Source organism: Anopheles ziemanni, unplaced genomic scaffold (assembly GCF_943734765.1).
Source record: "Anopheles ziemanni unplaced genomic scaffold, idAnoZiCoDA_A2_x.2 U_28, whole genome shotgun sequence".
NCBI lineage: Eukaryota > Metazoa > Arthropoda > Insecta > Diptera > Culicidae > Anopheles > Anopheles ziemanni.
In genome coordinates, this window is record NW_026689900.1 from 21558 (window position 1) to 38084 (window position 16527).

At 39.0% G+C, this 16527-nt stretch overlaps 1 protein-coding gene across 1 annotated transcript; it reads right to left on the reverse strand.

Annotated features, from left to right (window-relative positions):
• Positions 1–942: 942 nt before the first annotated feature.
• On the reverse strand, positions 943–2857 carry LOC131292790 (uncharacterized; the record flags this gene model as incomplete). Its single annotated transcript, XM_058320873.1, has 1 exon — positions 943–2857. A coding segment is annotated over exon 1 (1915 nt), but the record flags the coding sequence as incomplete, so codon positions are not given.
• Positions 2858–16527: the final 13670 nt, after the last annotated feature.

Below are 16527 nucleotides of genomic sequence, written 5' to 3' on the forward strand. Positions count from 1 at the left end.
GCTCATTCTTGGCACCGATGAAATTTGTGCCATTATCAGAGTAAATGTGCTGAGGTTTATTTTTTCTCCAAATGAAGCGATCCAAGGCCATTAGAAACGCTTGGGTACTAAGGTCGGAGACTAGCTCTAGGTGCACTGCCTTAGTACTCATGCAAACGAAAACACAAATGTTACATTTGCGGGATGCTGCTTTGCGGTGTGTTGGCTTGAGGTACATGTGGTGATACAGGATTAATAGACGAGTGAATGGATGAAATCCCGGAATAACAAGCTGGTGTTTTTCTCCATATGGAATGTCGGAGCGGCATAGTCGACCACCAACTCGTATTACCCCATCATCGTCTAGGAATGGATTCAGCAATCGGAGTGACGAAGTTCTGCTGACTAGTTTGTTTTTCTGAAGTTGAGTTATCTCCTTGGTAAAGCATTCGGTTTGGACTAGCTTCACTAGCGCAATTTTTGCTCGTTGCAGTTCATCTACGTGTAGGTAAGCGCAATTCTGGTTGGTTCGACTGTGAGCGTTGTTGAAAAGATGTAAGCAAAATCCGATTACTCTCAGCAGAGTCTGGTAGGAGGAGTATCTGGTGATGATGTCATTTGTCTGCATTGTCTGCATAAGTAATACGACGTCCTTTTTCACTTCTAACTTTTCGTCAGTTAGATTGGAACAAGCAGGAGATGAGATAGGCCACGACGATTTTTCTTCTCGAAGCCATGATGGACCATATTTCTATACTTCGTTATGGACCAATAGGTCGGCGGGAATTCTACAGGATAGTACATCAGCAGGGTTTTGCTTTCCGGATACGTGATGCAAGCAGGAAGCGTGGGATGCACTCTGAATCTCAGGATTTTGTGGTAAACGTTTTTCGAGCGGATGGAAACGCCGAATAATAGTTGGCTTGGATTCACCTAAGAGTTGTTCAGAATGTTTCGGCATACGGATGTATCGACCCGATAGGTCACGGGAGATGATCTGCTGGTAATACCTTTCGCATTTGTTTTCTTCGTTGGTTAGTGCGTTGTCTTGCAGTTCTTCGATGTCCCAAAATCGTGGTAGCAGCTCATCGACGGTAGGAGCGAAAGCTGCGGTGTGACATCTAACAGTCACCGGTGGATTAATATTCGGCATTGATCCTGCTACAATCCAGCCGAAGACACTTTCCACTAACACATTTCCTACTTCCGGAAGAGGATGGCGTCCTTCCATTAACAGGGAGTAGAAATGCTCCGCGCCAATTATGATGTCGATCTGGCTGGATTTGCTAAACTCTGGGTCCGCGAGAGGATAGCCTGGTGGTATGTGCCAATGGTGAATTGGGATGGTGGTAGTTGGTGTTTCACTGGCTACTTTCCTAAGTACCAGGAAAGTTATACTGCGCTTGTAGTTAGTTGTGCGGGACTGGATTTCAGCAGTAACCAGATGTTTGGCAGTTGTAGTGGTTTTATCAATGCCGGTAATGGCAATATTCGTTTTTTGCCTTGGAAGCCGCAGTATTTGACACAACCGTTCACTGATGGCATTCGGTTGGGAGCCATTGTCCAACAATGCTCTTGCCATGTGAGGTTGGCCATACGCATCTCGTATTTGAATTACCACTGTAGATAGAAGAATATTTTTGGTAATACTTCCTTGCGCAGCGGTAGCCATCATTGTCGTTGATACACTTTCTGAAGATGGATTTGCTTCACTGTCGGGATGTAGCATAGAGTGATGCCTTTTTCCGCACTGCCGGCAGCTGTACTTGGATGTGCAATCACGGGTATAGTGAGCAGCTCCGAAACAGTTAAAACACAGTTTGTTTTCCTTGATGATTTCGTTCCGGGCGATCGAGTTAAGGTTGGCAAAGCGCGGACAACGAATTAGCTGATGGTGCTGGTTTTTACATACAGGGCATTTTGGTGGTTCCTTTGTAGCGGACACAGCAGGATGTGCACTCATCTTTGGTAGTGTGGGTCTTTTACTTGGCTTTGGCTCTGAACCTTTGGACATGGCGATCGTTTCTAGCACACGGGCTCGGCGTTGCAGAAAGACAAGCATGCCTGCAAATGTAGGTTCGCGGTCGCCTTGCGCTTCTTCCCATGCGGCTAACGAAGCTTCATCCAGCTTGGATCCTAGGAGCTCGACTAGGAACATGGAGCAGTCCCGTTGAACATTTTCTCCCAATTGTTCAAGAAGTTGGGTGTGACGCTGGAAAGCGTCCACGGTGGTTTGTATCGCCTCTACACTGCTGTTCGGCATTTTTGGGAAAGTAAGCAGCTCTCTTACGTGCTTCTTTTTCAACAGAGGTTTGTTGGAGTAGCGTCCCAACAAAGTATTCCAGGCTACCTTATAATTGGCTGCGGTAAGCGCTATCGGTTGAATAAGGCTAGCCGGTTCGCCTTTTAAAGACGCCCTCAGGTAGTGGAATTTTTGCACTTCGGAAATATCAGCCGACTGGTGGATCATAGACAAGAAAGTGTCATGGTATGTGATCCAGTCGCTATAGTTTCCGGTGAATTCCGGCAAGGAAATGGTAGGAAGCTTTATAAGTGGTTTTGAAGCTTCATCCTTGACTTCTTTTTTGGGGGCTACAGGCAACAATAGCTGTAGTTCGGCTATCAGCTGCAGGTATAGCTCCTCAGCTGATCCTCGAAGCTTGCGGTTCTCGGCATCTTGCTCAGGAGTTTCTGATAGCTCCTCCAAGGCATCTTGCGCTGTTTCAAAAACCAGCCAGGTTTTCTCCAAACGGTCTAGTCTCGGTTCGACTAGATGCTGTTGCTCTTCGTTGTAGTTGGTGACGAAGGCACGGGTTCTCTCTATATAGTCGAGGGCATTCTGCCGCTTCAACTCTCGGGCACGCTGGGTTGGTGCCATGCTTTTTACTGCTCTCTGCACCTTTTGGAAGGTTTGCTGGGATGAGTCACTCACTGGACAGGATGTTTCACAGGTGCTATCGTTCCGGTGGTGAGAAGATCACGGTCCGGATCAACTCGGAAACAGGTTCAGGTTGGAACGATAACGGAAGCGGGTCGGCGTGTGAGTGGCTCTGGTTGGTATCGGGTATCCTGGTCACGGCACCAAATGTTCCGTCAGGGTACGGACTCTTGGTGCGCCCCTACGTTGTGTTTTTATTTTTCCTCTTCTTCTTCTTCTTGTTCTTCACTTTTTCTTCACTTCTTCTTCACTTCTCCTTCTTTTTCTTCTTCTGCTTCTTCTGCTACTTCTTCGTGTCGGCCCGTTGTAGGATATAGCTGGTACAGCAGCGCCCTCCGTGGTCGGTTGCGGCACCACAGGATGCTAGGAAGAAGCTCCCTCCAACGTCTTCCTTGGAGCGGTGAAGGACTTTCCCCTCGCTGGTTACGCTTCTCTCTCTCACTCGCTTACTTACGGTGGGTCCCGCTCTGCTCCCGTTGCTGCTTGCAAGGATGCTGCACGTGTCGCAAAAGCCGAATCACAGGTGGCGACGTGATTCGGGTAAACGAATGTTTAGTTCTGAAAAGAACTGTTGATTAGGGTCTGCTGGTTGCTATGGTCTTCCTTCCTTCTAGGTTGGTGGTTCAGGTGGTCTTCCTTCCTTCTAGGTTGGTGGTTCAGGTGCAAGAGAACGATTTCGCGGAAATCCACTCCTTTTATAGTCGCGGGCGGTGGTTAATTCGCGGGTAATAAAAAGCGCGGTTGATCCGGGTATAAAAAGGCGATTTCATACGTAGTGAGTGTCAGTTGGAGATGGCGATTCAATGAGAACGCACTAATTCGCCCTTTCGACCAAATGATAGTAGTTGGTCGAACAGTGACTTTAAAGAGAATGAGACGATGCAAAATGGTGTTTAGAAGGTGCTTAAGGTGACTTTAAAGAGAATGAGACGATGCAAAATGAGGTTTAGAAGGTGCTTAAAGTGACTTTAAAGAGAATGAGACGATGCAAAATGAGGTTTAGAAGGTGCTTTAAGTGACTTTAAAGAGAATGAGACGATGCAAAATGGTGTTTAGAATGTGCTTAAAGTGACTTTAAAGAGAATGAGACGATGCAAAATGGTGTTTAGAAGGTGCTTAAAGTGACTTTAAAGAGAATGAGACGATGCAAAATGAGGTTTAGAAGGTGCTTAAAGTGACTTTAAAGAGAATGAGACGATGCAAAATGAGGTTTAGAAGGTGCTTAAAGTGACTTTAAAGAGAATGAGACGATGCAAAATGAGGTTTAGAAGGTGCTTAAAGTGACTTTAAAGAGAATGAGACGATGCAAAATGGTGTTTAGAAGGTGCTTAAGGTGACTTTAAAGAGAATGAGACGATGCAAAATGAGGTTTAGAAGGTGCTTAAAGTGACTTTAAAGAGAATGAGACGATGCAAAATGGTGTTTAGAAGGTGCTTAAAGTGACTTTAAAGAGAATGAGACGATGCAAAATGGTGTTTAGAAGGTGCTTAAGGTGACTTTAAAGAGAATGAGACGATGCAAAATGAGGTTTAGAAGGTGCTTAAAGTGACTTTAAAGAGAATGAGACGATGCAAAATGGTGTTTAGAAGGTGCTTAAGGTGACTTTAAAGAGAATGAGACGATGCAAAATGAGGTTTAGAAGGTGCTTAAAGTGACTTTAAAGAGAATGAGACGATGCAAAATGGTGTTTAGAAGGTGCTTAAGGTGACTTTAAAGAGAATGAGACGATGCAAAATGGTGTTTAGAAGGTGCTTAAGGTGACTTTAAAGAGAATGAGACGATGCAAAATGAGGTTTAGAAGGTGCTTAAAGTGACTTTAAAGAGAATGAGACGATGCAAAATGAGGTTTAGAAGGTGCTTAAAGTGACTTTAAAGAGAATGAGACGATGCAAAATGAGGTTTAGAAGGTGCTTAAAGTGACTTTAAAGAGAATGAGACGATGCAAAATGGTGTTTAGAAGGTGCTTAAAGTGACTTTAAAGAGAATGAGACGATGCAAAATGGTGTTTAGAAGGTGCTTAAACTGACTTTAAAGAGAATGAGACGATGCAAAATGAGGTTTAGAAGGTGCTTAAGGTGACTTTAAAGAGAATGAGACGATGCAAAATGAGGTTTAGAAGGTGCTTAAAGTGACTTTAAAGAGAATGAGACGATGCAAAATGGTGTTTAGAAGGTGCTTAAGGTGACTTTAAAGAGAATGAGACGATGCAAAATGAGGTTTAGAAGGTGCTTAAAGTGACTTTAAAGAGAATGAGACGATGCAAAATGAGGTTTAGAAGGTGCTTAAAGTGACTTTAAAGAGAATGAGACGATGCAAAATGAGGTTTAGAAGGTGCTTAAAGTGACTTTAAAGAGAATGAGACGATGCAAAATGGTGTTTAGAAGGTGCTTAAAGTGACTTTAAAGAGAATGAGACGATGCAAAATGGTGTTTAGAAGGTGCTTAAAGTGACTTTAAAGAGAATGAGACGATGCAAAATGAGGTTTAGAAGGTGCTTAAGGTGACTTTAAAGAGAATGAGACGATGCAAAATGAGGTTTAGAAGGTGCTTAAAGTGACTTTAAAGAGAATGAGACGATGCAAAATGGTGTTTAGAAGGTGCTTAAGGTGACTTTAAAGAGAATGAGACGATGCAAAATGAGGTTTAGAAGGTGCTTAAAGTGACTTTAAAGAGAATGAGACGATGCAAAATGAGGTTTAGAAGGTGCTTAAAGTGACTTTAAAGAGAATGAGACGATGCAAAATGGTGTTTAGAAGGTGCTTAAAGTGACTTTAAAGAGAATGAGACGATGCAAAATGGTGTTTAGAAGGTGCTTAAAGTGACTTTAAAGAGAATGAGACGATGCAAAATGAGGTTTAGAAGGTGCTTAAGGTGACTTTAAAGAGAATGAGACGATGCAAAATGAGGTTTAGAAGGTGCTTAAAGTGACTTTAAAGAGAATGAGACGATGCAAAATGGTGTTTAGAAGGTGCTTAAGGTGACTTTAAAGAGAATGAGACGATGCAAAATGAGGTTTAGAAGGTGCTTAAAGTGACTTTAAAGAGAATGAGACGATGCAAAATGAGGTTAAGAAGGTGCTTAAAGTGACTTTAAAGAGAATGAGACGATGCAAAATGGTGTTTAGAAGGTGCTTAAGGTGACTTTAAAGAGAATGAGACGATGCAAAATGAGGTTTAGAAGGTGCTTAAAGTGACTTTAAAGAGAATGAGACGATGCAAAATGGTGTTTAGAAGGTGCTTAAAGTGACTTTAAAGAGAATGAGACGATGCAAAATGAGGTTTAGAAGGTGCTTAAAGTGACTTTAAAGAGAATGAGACGATGCAAAATGAGGTTTAGAAGGTGCTTAAGGTGACTTTAAAGAGAATGAGACGATGCAAAATGGTGTTTAGAAGGTGCTTAAGGTGACTTTAAAGAGAATGAGACGATGCAAAATGGTGTTTAGAAGGTGCTTAAGGTGACTTTAAAGAGAATGAGACGATGCAAAATGGTGTTTAGAAGGTGCTTAAAGTGACTTTAAAGAGAATGAGACGATGCAAAATGGTGTTTAGAAGGTGCTTAAAGTGACTTTAAAGAGAATGAGACGATGCAAAATGAGGTTTAGAAGGTGCTTAAAGTGACTTTAAAGAGAATGAGACGATGCAAAATGGTGTTTAGAAGGTGCTTAAAGTGACTTTAAAGAGAATGAGACGATGCAAAATGGTGTTTAGAAGGTGCTTAAAGTGACTTTAAAGAGAATGAGACGATGCAAAATGGTGTTTAGAAGGTGCTTAAAGTGACTTTAAAGAGAATGAGACGATGCAAAATGAGGTTTAGAAGGTGCTTAAAGTGACTTTAAAGAGAATGAGACGATGCAAAATGGTGTTTAGAAGGTGCTTAAAGTGACTTTAAAGAAAATGAGACGATGCAAAATGAGGTTTAGAAGGTGCTTAAAGTGACTTTAAAGAGAATGAGACGATGCAAAATGAGGTTTAGAAGGTGCTTAAAGTGACTTTAAAGAGAATGAGACGATGCAAAATGAGGTTTAGAAGGTGCTTAAAGTGACTTTAAAGAGAATGAGACGATGCAAAATGGTGTTTAGAAGGTGCTTAAAGTGACTTTAAAGAGAATGAGACGATGCAAAATGAGGTTTAGAAGGTGCTTAAAGTGACTTTAAAGAGAATGAGACGATGCAAAATGGTGTTTAGAAGGTGCTTAAGGTGACTTTAAAGAGAATGAGACGATGCAAAATGAGGTTTAGAAGGTGCTTAAAGTGACTTTAAAGAGAATGAGACGATGCAAAATGGTGTTTAGAAGGTGCTTAAAGTGACTTTAAAGAGAATGAGACGATGCAAAATGGTGTTTAGAAGGTGCTTAAAGTGACTTTAAAGAGAATGAGACGATGCAAAATGAGGTTTAGAAGGTGCTTAAAGTGACTTTAAAGAGAATGAGACGATGCAAAATGGTGTTTAGAAGGTGCTTAAGGTGACTTTAAAGAGAATGAGACGATGCAAAATGAGGTTTAGAAGGTGCTTAAAGTGACTTTAAAGAGAATGAGATGATGCAAAATGAGGTTTAGAAGGTGCTTAAAGTGACTTTAAAGAGAATGAGACGATGCAAAATGAAGTTTAGAAGGTGCTTAAAGTGACTTTAAAGAGAATGAGACGATGCAAAATGAGGTTTAGAAGGTGCTTAAAGTGACTTTAAAGAGAATGAGACGATGCAAAATGGTGTTTAGAAGGTGCTTAAAGTGACTTTAAAGAGAATGAGACGATGCAAAATGAGGTTTAGAAGGTGCTTAAAGTGACTTTAAAGAGAATGAGACGATGCAAAATGGTGTTTAGAAGGTGCTTAAAGTGACTTTAAAGAGAATGAGACGATGCAAAATGGTGTTTAGAAGGTGCTTAAAGTGACTTTAAAGAGAATGAGACGATGCAAAATGGTGTTTAGAAGGTGCTTAAAGTGACTTTAAAGAGAATGAGACGATGCAAAATGGTGTTTAGAAGGTGCTTAAGGTGACTTTAAAGAGAATGAGACGATGCAAAATGAGGTTTAGAAGGTGCTTGAAGTGACTTTAAAGAGAATGAGACGATGCAAAATAGTGTTTAGAAGGTGCTTAAAGTGACTTTAAAGAGAATGAGACGATGCAAAATGAGGTTTAGAAGGTGCTTAAAGTGACTTTAAAGAGAATGAGACGATGCAAAATGGTGTTTAGAAGGTGCTTAAGGTGACTTTAAAGAGAATGAGACGATGCAAAATGAGGTTTAGAAGGTGCTTAAAGTGACTTTAAAGAGAATGAGACGATGCAAAATGGTGTTTAGAAGGTGCTTAAAGTGACTTTAAAGAGAATGAGACGATGCAAAATGAGGTTTAGAAGGTGCTTAAAGTGACTTTAAAGAGAATGAGACGATGCAAAATGGTGTTTAGAAGGTGCTTAAAGTGACTTTAAAGAGAATGAGACGATGCAAAATGAGGTTTAGAAGGTGCTTAAAGTGACTTTAAAGAGAATGAGACGATGCAAAATGGTGTTTAGAAGGTGCTTAAAGTGACTTTAAAGAGAATGAGACGATGCAAAATGAGGTTTAGAAGGTGCTTAAAGTGACTTTAAAGAGAATGAGACGATGCAAAATGAGGTTTAGAAGGTGCTTAAAGTGACTTTAAAGAGAATGAGACGATGCAAAATGAGGTTTAGAAGGTGCTTAAAGTGACTTTAAAGAGAATGAGACGATGCAAAATGAGGTTTAGAAGGTGCTTAAAGTGACTTTAAAGAGAATGAGACGATGCAAAATGAGGTTTAGAAGGTGCTTAAAGTGACTTTAAAGAGAATGAGACGATGCAAAATGGTGTTTAGAAGGTGCTTAAGGTGACTTTAAAGAGAATGAGACGATGCAAAATGAGGTTTAGAAGGTGCTTAAAGTGACTTTAAAGAGAATGAGACGATGCAAAATGGTGTTTAGAAGGTGCTTAAAGTGACTTTAAAGAGAATGAGACGATGCAAAATGGTGTTTAGAAGGTGCTTAAGGTGACTTTAAAGAGAATGAGACGATGCAAAATGAGGTTTAGAAGGTGCTTAAAGTGACTTTAAAGAGAATGAGACGATGCAAAATGAGGTTTAGAAGGTGCTTAAAGTGACTTTAAAGAGAATGAGACGATGCAAAATGGTGTTTAGAAGGTGCTTAAGGTGACTTTAAAGAGAATGAGACGATGCAAAATGAGGTTTAGAAGGTGCTTAAAGTGACTTTAAAGAGAATGAGACGATGCAAAATGAGGTTTAGAAGGTGCTTAAAGTGACTTTAAAGAGAATGAGACGATGCAAAATGAGGTTTAGAAGGTGCTTAATGTGACTTTAAAGAGAATGAGACGATGCAAAATGGTGTTTAGAAGGTGCTTAAGGTGACTTTAAAGAGAATGAGACGATGCAAAATGGTGTTTAGAAGGTGCTTAAAGTGACTTTAAAGAGAATGAGACGATGCAAAATGGTGTTTAGAAGGTGCTTAAGGTGACTTTAAAGAGAATGAGACGATGCAAAATGAGGTTTAGAAGGTGCTTAAAGTGACTTTAAAGAGAATGAGACGATGCAAAATGAGGTTTAGAAGGTGCTTAAAGTGACTTTAAAGAGAATGAGACGATGCAAAATGAGGTTTAGTAGGTGCTTAAAGTGACTGTAAAGAGAATGAGACGATGCAAAATGGTGTTTAGAAGGTGCTTAAAGTGACTTTAAAGAGAATGAGACGATGCAAAATGAGGTTTAGAAGGTGCTTAAGGTGACTTTAAAGAGAATGAGACGATGCAAAATGAGGTTTAGAAGGTGCTTAAAGTGACTTTAAAGAGAATGAGACGATGCAAAATGAGGTTTAGAAGGTGCTTAAAGTGACTTTAAAGAGAATGAGACGATGCAAAATGGTGTTTAGAAGGTGCTTAAGGTGACTTTAAAGAGAATGAGACGATGCAAAATGAGGTTTAGAAGGTGCTTAAAGTGACTTTAAAGAGAATGAGACGATGCAAAATGGTGTTTAGAAGGTGCTTAAGGTGACTTTAAAGAGAATGAGACGATGCAAAATGAGGTTTAGAAGGTGCTTAAAGTGACTTTAAAGAGAATGAGACGATGCAAAATGAGGTTTAGAAGGTGCTTAAAGTGACTTTAAAAAGAATGAGACGATGCAAAATGGTGTTTAGAAGGTGCTTAAGGTGACTTTAAAGAGAATGAGACGATGCAAAATGAGGTTTAGAAGGTGCTTAAAGTGACTTTAAAGAGAATGAGACGATGCAAAATGAGGTTTAGAAGGTGCTTAAAGTGACTTTAAAGAGAATGAGACGATGCAAAATGGTGTTTAGAAGGTGCTTAAGGTGACTTTAAAGAGAATGAGACGATGCAAAATGAGGTTTAGAAGGTGCTTAAAGTGACTTTAAAGAGAATGAGACGATGCAAAATGGTGTTTAGAAGGTGCTTAAAGTGACTTTAAAGAGAATGAGACGATGCAAAATGGTGTTTAGAAGGTGCTTAAAGTGACTTTAAAGAGAATGAGACGATGCAAAATGAGGTTTAGAAGGTGCTTAAAGTGACTTTAAAGAGAATGAGACGATGCAAAATGGTGTTTAGAAGGTGCTTAAGGTGACTTTAAAGAGAATGAGACGATGCAAAATGAGGTTTAGAAGGTGCTTAAAGTGACTTTAAAGAGAATGAGACGATGCAAAATGGTGTTTAGAAGGTGCTTAAAGTGACTTTAAAGAGAATGAGACGATGCAAAATGAGGTTTAGAAGGTGCTTAACGTGACTTTAAAGAGAATGAGACGATGCAAAATGAGGTTTAGAAGGTGCTTAAAGTGACTTTAAAGAGAATGAGACGATGCAAAATGGTGTTTAGAAGGTGCTTAAGGTGACTTTAAAGAGAATGAGACGATGCAAAATGAGGTTTAGAAGGTGCTTAAAGTGACTTTAAAGAGAATGAGACGATGCAAAATGAGGTTTAGAAGGTGCTTAAAGTGACTTTAAAGAGAATGAGACGATGCAAAATGGTGTTTAGAAGGTGCTTAAGGTGACTTTAAAGAGAATGAGACGATGCAAAATGAGGTTTAGAAGGTGCTTAAAGTGACTTTAAAGAGAATGAGACGATGCAAAATGGTGTTTAGAAGGTGCTTAAGGTGACTTTAAAGAGAATGAGACGATGCAAAATGAGGTTTAGAAGGTGCTTAAAGTGACTTTAAAGAGAATGAGACGATGCAAAATGAGGTTTAGAAGGTGCTTAAAGTGACTTTAAAGAGAATGAGACGATGCAAAATGGTGTTTAGAAGGTGCTTAAGGTGACTTTAAAGAGAATGAGACGATGCAAAATGGTGTTTAGAAGGTGCTTAAAGTGACTTTAAAGAGAATGAGACGATGCAAAATGGTGTTTAGAAGGTGCTTAAGGTGACTTTAAAGAGAATGAGACGATGCAAAATGAGGTTTAGAAGGTGCTTAAAGTGACTTTAAAGAGAATGAGACGATGCAAAATGGTGTTTAGAAGGTGCTTAAGGTGACTTTAAAGAGAATGAGACGATGCAAAATGGTGTTTAGAAGGTGCTTAAAGTGACTTTAAAGAGAATGAGACGATGCAAAATGAGGTTTAGAAGGTGCTTAAAGTGACTTTAAAGAGAATGAGACGATGCAAAATGAGGTTTAGAAGGTGCTTAAAGTGACTTTAAAGAGAATGAGACGATGCAAAATGAGGTTTAGAAGGTGCTTAAGGTGACTTTAAAGAGAATGAGACGATGCAAAATGAGGTTTAGAAGGTGCTTAAAGTGACTTTAAAGAGAATGAGACGATGCAAAATGGTGTTTAGAAGGTGCTTAAAGTGACTTTAAAGAGAATGAGACGATGCAAAATGGTGTTTAGAAGGTGCTTAAAGTGACTTTAAAGAGAATGAGACGATGCAAAATGGTGTTTAGAAGGTGCTTAAGGTGACTTTAAAGAGAATGAGACGATGCAAAATGGTGTTTAGAAGGTGCTTAAGGTGACTTTAAAGAGAATGAGACGATGCAAAATGAGGTTTAGAAGGTGCTTAAAGTGACTTTAAAGAGAATGAGACGATGCAAAATGGTGTTTAGAAGGTGCTTAAGGTGACTTTAAAGAGAATGAGACGATGCAAAATGGTGTTTAGAAGGAGCTTAAAGTGACTTTAAAGAGAATGAGACGATGCAAAATGGTGTTTAGAAGGTGCTTAAAGTGACTTTAAAGAGAATGAGACGATGCAAAATGGTGTTTAGAAGGTGCTTAAGGTGACTTTAAAGAGAATGAGACGATGCAAAATGAGGTTTAGAAGGTGCTTAAAGTGACTTTAAAGATTATGAGACGATGCAAAATGAGGTTTAGAAGGTGCTTAAAGTGACTTTAAAGAGAATGAGACGATGCAAAATGGTGTTTAGAAGGTGCTTAAAGTGACTTTAAAGAGAATGAGACGATGCAAAATGGTGTTTAGAAGGTGCTTAAAGTGACTTTAAAGAGAATGAGACGATGCAAAATGGTGTTTAGAAGGTGCTTAAGGTGACTTTAAAGAGAATGAGACGATGCAAAATGGTGTTTAGAAGGTGCTTAAAGTGACTTTAAAGAGAATGAGACGATGCAAAATGGTGTTTAGAAGGTGCTTAAAGTGACTTTAAAGAGAATGAGACGATGCAAAATGGTGTTTAGAAGGTGCTTAAAGTGACTTTAAAGAGAATGAGACGATGCAAAATGAGGTTTAGAAGGTGCTTAAAGTGACTTTAAAGAGAATGAGACGATGCAAAATGAGGTTTAGAAGGTGCTTAAAGTGACTTTAAAGAGAATGAGACGATGCAAAATGGTGTTTAGAAGGTGCTTAAAGTGACTTTAAAGAGAATGAGACGATGCAAAATGGTGTTTAGAAGGTGCTTAAGGTGACTTTAAAGAGAATGAGACGATGCAAAATGAGCTTTAGAAGGTGCTTAAAGTGACTTTAAAGAGAATGAGACGATGCAAAATGGTGTTTAGAAGGTGCTTAAGGTGACTTTAAAGAGAATGAGACGATGCAAAATGAGGTTTAGAAGGTGCTTAAAATGACTTTAAAGAGAATGAGACGATGCAAAATGGTGTTTAGAAGGTGCTTAAGGTGACTTTAAAGAGAATGAGACGATGCAAAATGGTGTTTAGAAGGTGCTTAAAGTGACTTTAAAGAGAATGAGACGATGCAAAATGGTGTTTAGAAGGTGCTTAAAGTGACTTTAAAGAGAATGAGACGATGCAAAATGAGGTTTAGAAGGTGCTTAAAGTGACTTTAAAGAGAATGAGACGATGCAAAATGGTGTTTAGAAGGTGCTTAAAGTGACTTTAAAGAGAATGAGACGATGCAAAATGGTGTTTAGAAGGTGCTTAAAGTGATTTTAAAGAGAATGAGACGATGCAAAATGGTGTTTAGAAGGTGCTTAAGGTGACTTTAAAGAGAATGAGACGATGCAAAATGGTGTTTAGAAGGTGCTTAAAGTGACTTTAAAGAGAATGAGACGATGCAAAATGGTGTTTAGAAGGTGCTTAAAGTGACTTTAAAGAGAATGAGACGATGCAAAATGAGGTTTAGAAGGTGCTTAAAGTGACTTTAAAGAGAATGAGACGATGCAAAATGAGGTTTAGAAGGTGCTTAAAGTGACTTTAAAGAGAATGAGACGATGCAAAATGAGGTTTAGAAGGTGCTTAAAGTGACTTTAAAGAGAATGAGACGATGCAAAATGAGGTTTAGAAGGTGCTTAAAGTGACTTTAAAGAGAATGAGACGATGCAAAATGGTGTTTAGAAGGTGCTTAAGGTGACTTTAAAGAGAATGAGACGATGCAAAATGGTGTTTAGAAGGTGCTTAAGGTGACTTTAAAGAGAATGAGACGATGCAAAATGAGGTTTAGAAGGTGCTTAAGGTGACTTTAAAGAGAATGAGACGATGCAAAATGGTGTTTAGAAGGTGCTTAAGGTGACTTTAAAGAGAATGAGACGATGCAAAATGAGGTTTAGAAGGTGCTTAAAGTGACTTTAAAGAGAATGAGACGATGCAAATTGAGGTTTAGAAGGTGCATAAAGTGACTTTAAAGAGAATGAGACGATGCAAAATGGTGTTTAGAAGGTGCTTAAAGTGACTTTAAAGAGAATGAGACGATGCAAAATGGTGTTTAGAAGGTGCTTAAGGTGACTTTAAAGAGAATGAGACGATGCAAAATGGTGTTTAGAAGGTGCTTAAAGTGACTTTAAAGAGAATGAGACGATGCAAAATGGTGTTTAGAAGGTGCTTAAAGTGACTTTAAAGAGAATGAGACGATGCAAAATGAGGTTTAGAAGGTGCTTAAAGTGACTTTAAAGAGAATGAGACGATGCAAAATGAGGTTTAGAAGGTGCTTAAAGTGACTTTAAAGAGAATGAGACGATGCAAAATGAGGTTTAGAAGGTGCTTAAAGTGACTTTAAAGAGAATGAGACGATGCAAAATGAGGTTTAGAAGGTGCTTAAAGTGACTTTAAAGAGAATGAGACGATGCAAAATGGTGTTTAGAAGGTGCTTAAGGTGACTTTAAAGAGAATGAGACGATGCAAAATGGTGTTTAGAAGGTGCTTAAGGTGACTTTAAAGAGAATGAGACGATGCAAAATGAGGTTTAGAAGGTGCTTAAGGTGACTTTAAAGAGAATGGACGATGCAAAATGGTGTTTAGAAGGTGCTTAAAGTGACTTTAAAGAGAATGAGACGATGCAAAATGGTGTTTAGAAGGTGCTTAAAGTGACTTTAAAGAGAATGAGACGATGCAAAATGGTGTTTAGAAGGTGCTTAAGGTGACTTTAAAGAGAATGAGACGATGCAAAATGGTGTTTAGAAGGTGCTTAAGGTGACTTTAAAGAGAATGAGACGATGCAAAATGAGGTTTAGAAGGTGCTTAAAGTGACTTTAAAGAGAATGAGACGATGCAAAATGGTGTTTAGAAGGTGCTTAAGGTGACTTTAAAGAGAATGAGACGATGCAAAATGAGGTTTAGAAGGTGCTTAAAGTGACTTTAAAGAGAATGAGACGATGCAAAATGGTGTTTAGAAGGTGCTTAAGGTGACTTTAAAGAGAATGAGACGATGCAAAATGAGGTTTAGAAGGTGCTTAAGGTGACTTTAAAGAGAATGAGACGATGCAAAATGGTGTTTAGAAGGTGCTTAAGGTGACTTTAAAGAGAATGAGACGATGCAAAATGGTGTTTAGAAGGTGCTTAAAGTGACTTTAAAGAGAATGAGACGATGCAAAATGGTGTTTAGAAGGTGCTTAAGGTGACTTTAAAGAGAATGAGACGATGCAAAATGAGGTTTAGAAGGTGCTTAAGGTGACTTTAAAGAGAATGAGACGATGCAAAATGGTGTTTAGAAGGTGCTTAAAGTGACTTTAAAGAGAATGAGACGATGCAAAATGGTGTTTAGAAGGTGCTTAAAGTGACTTTAAAGAGAATGAGACGATGCAAAATGGTGTTTAGAAGGTGCTTAAGGTGACTTTAAAGAGAATGAGACGATGCAAAATGGTGTTTAGAAGGTGCTTAAGGTGACTTTAAAGAGAATGAGACGATGCAAAATGGTGTTTAGAAGGTGCTTAAAGTGACTTTAAAGAGAATGAGACGATGCAAAATGGTGTTTAGAAGGTGCTTAAGGTGACTTTAAAGAGAATGAGACGATGCAAAATGAGGTTTAGAAGGTGCTTAAAGTGACTTTAAAGAGAATGAGACGATGCAAAATGGTGTTTAGAAGGTGCTTAAGGTGACTTTAAAGAGAATGAGACGATGCAAAATGAGGTTTAGAAGGTGCTTAAGGTGACTTTAAAGAGAATGAGACGATGCAAAATGGTGTTTAGAAGGTGCTTAAAGTGACTTTAAAGAGAATGAGACGATGCAAAATGGTGTTTAGAAGGTGCTTAAGGTGACTTTAAAGAGAATGAGACGATGCAAAATGAGGTTTAGAAGGTGCTTAAGGTGACTTTAAAGAGAATGAGACGATGCAAAATGGTGTTTAGAAGGTGCTTAAAGTGACTTCAAAGAGAATGAGACGATGCAAAATGGTGTTTAGAAGGTGCTTAAGGTGACTTTAAAGAGAATGAGACGATGCAAAATGGTGTTCAGAAGGTGCTTAAGGTGACTTTAAAGAGAATGAGACGATGCAAAATGGTGTTTAGAAGGTGCTTAAAGTGACTTTAAAGAGAATGAGACGATGCAAAATGGTGTTTAGAAGGTGCTTAAAGTGACTTTAAAGAGAATGAGACGATGCAAAATGGTGTTTAGAAGGTGCTTAAGGTGACTTTAAAGAGAATGAGACGATGCAAAATGGTGTTTAGAAGGTGCTTAAGGTGACTTTAAAGAGAATGAGACGATGCAAAATGGTGTTTAGAAGGTGCTTAAAGTGACTTTAAAGAGAATGAGACGATGCAAAATGGTGTTTCGAAGGTGCTTAAGGTGACTTTAAAGAGAATGAGACGATGCAAAATGGTGTTTAGAAGGTGCTTAAGGTGACTTTAAAGAGAATGAGACGATGCAAAATGAGGTTTAGAAGGTGCTTAAAGTGACTTTAAAGAGAATGAGACGATGCAAAATGGTGTTTAGAAGGTGCTTAAGGTGACTTTAAAGAGAATGAGACGATGCAAAATGGT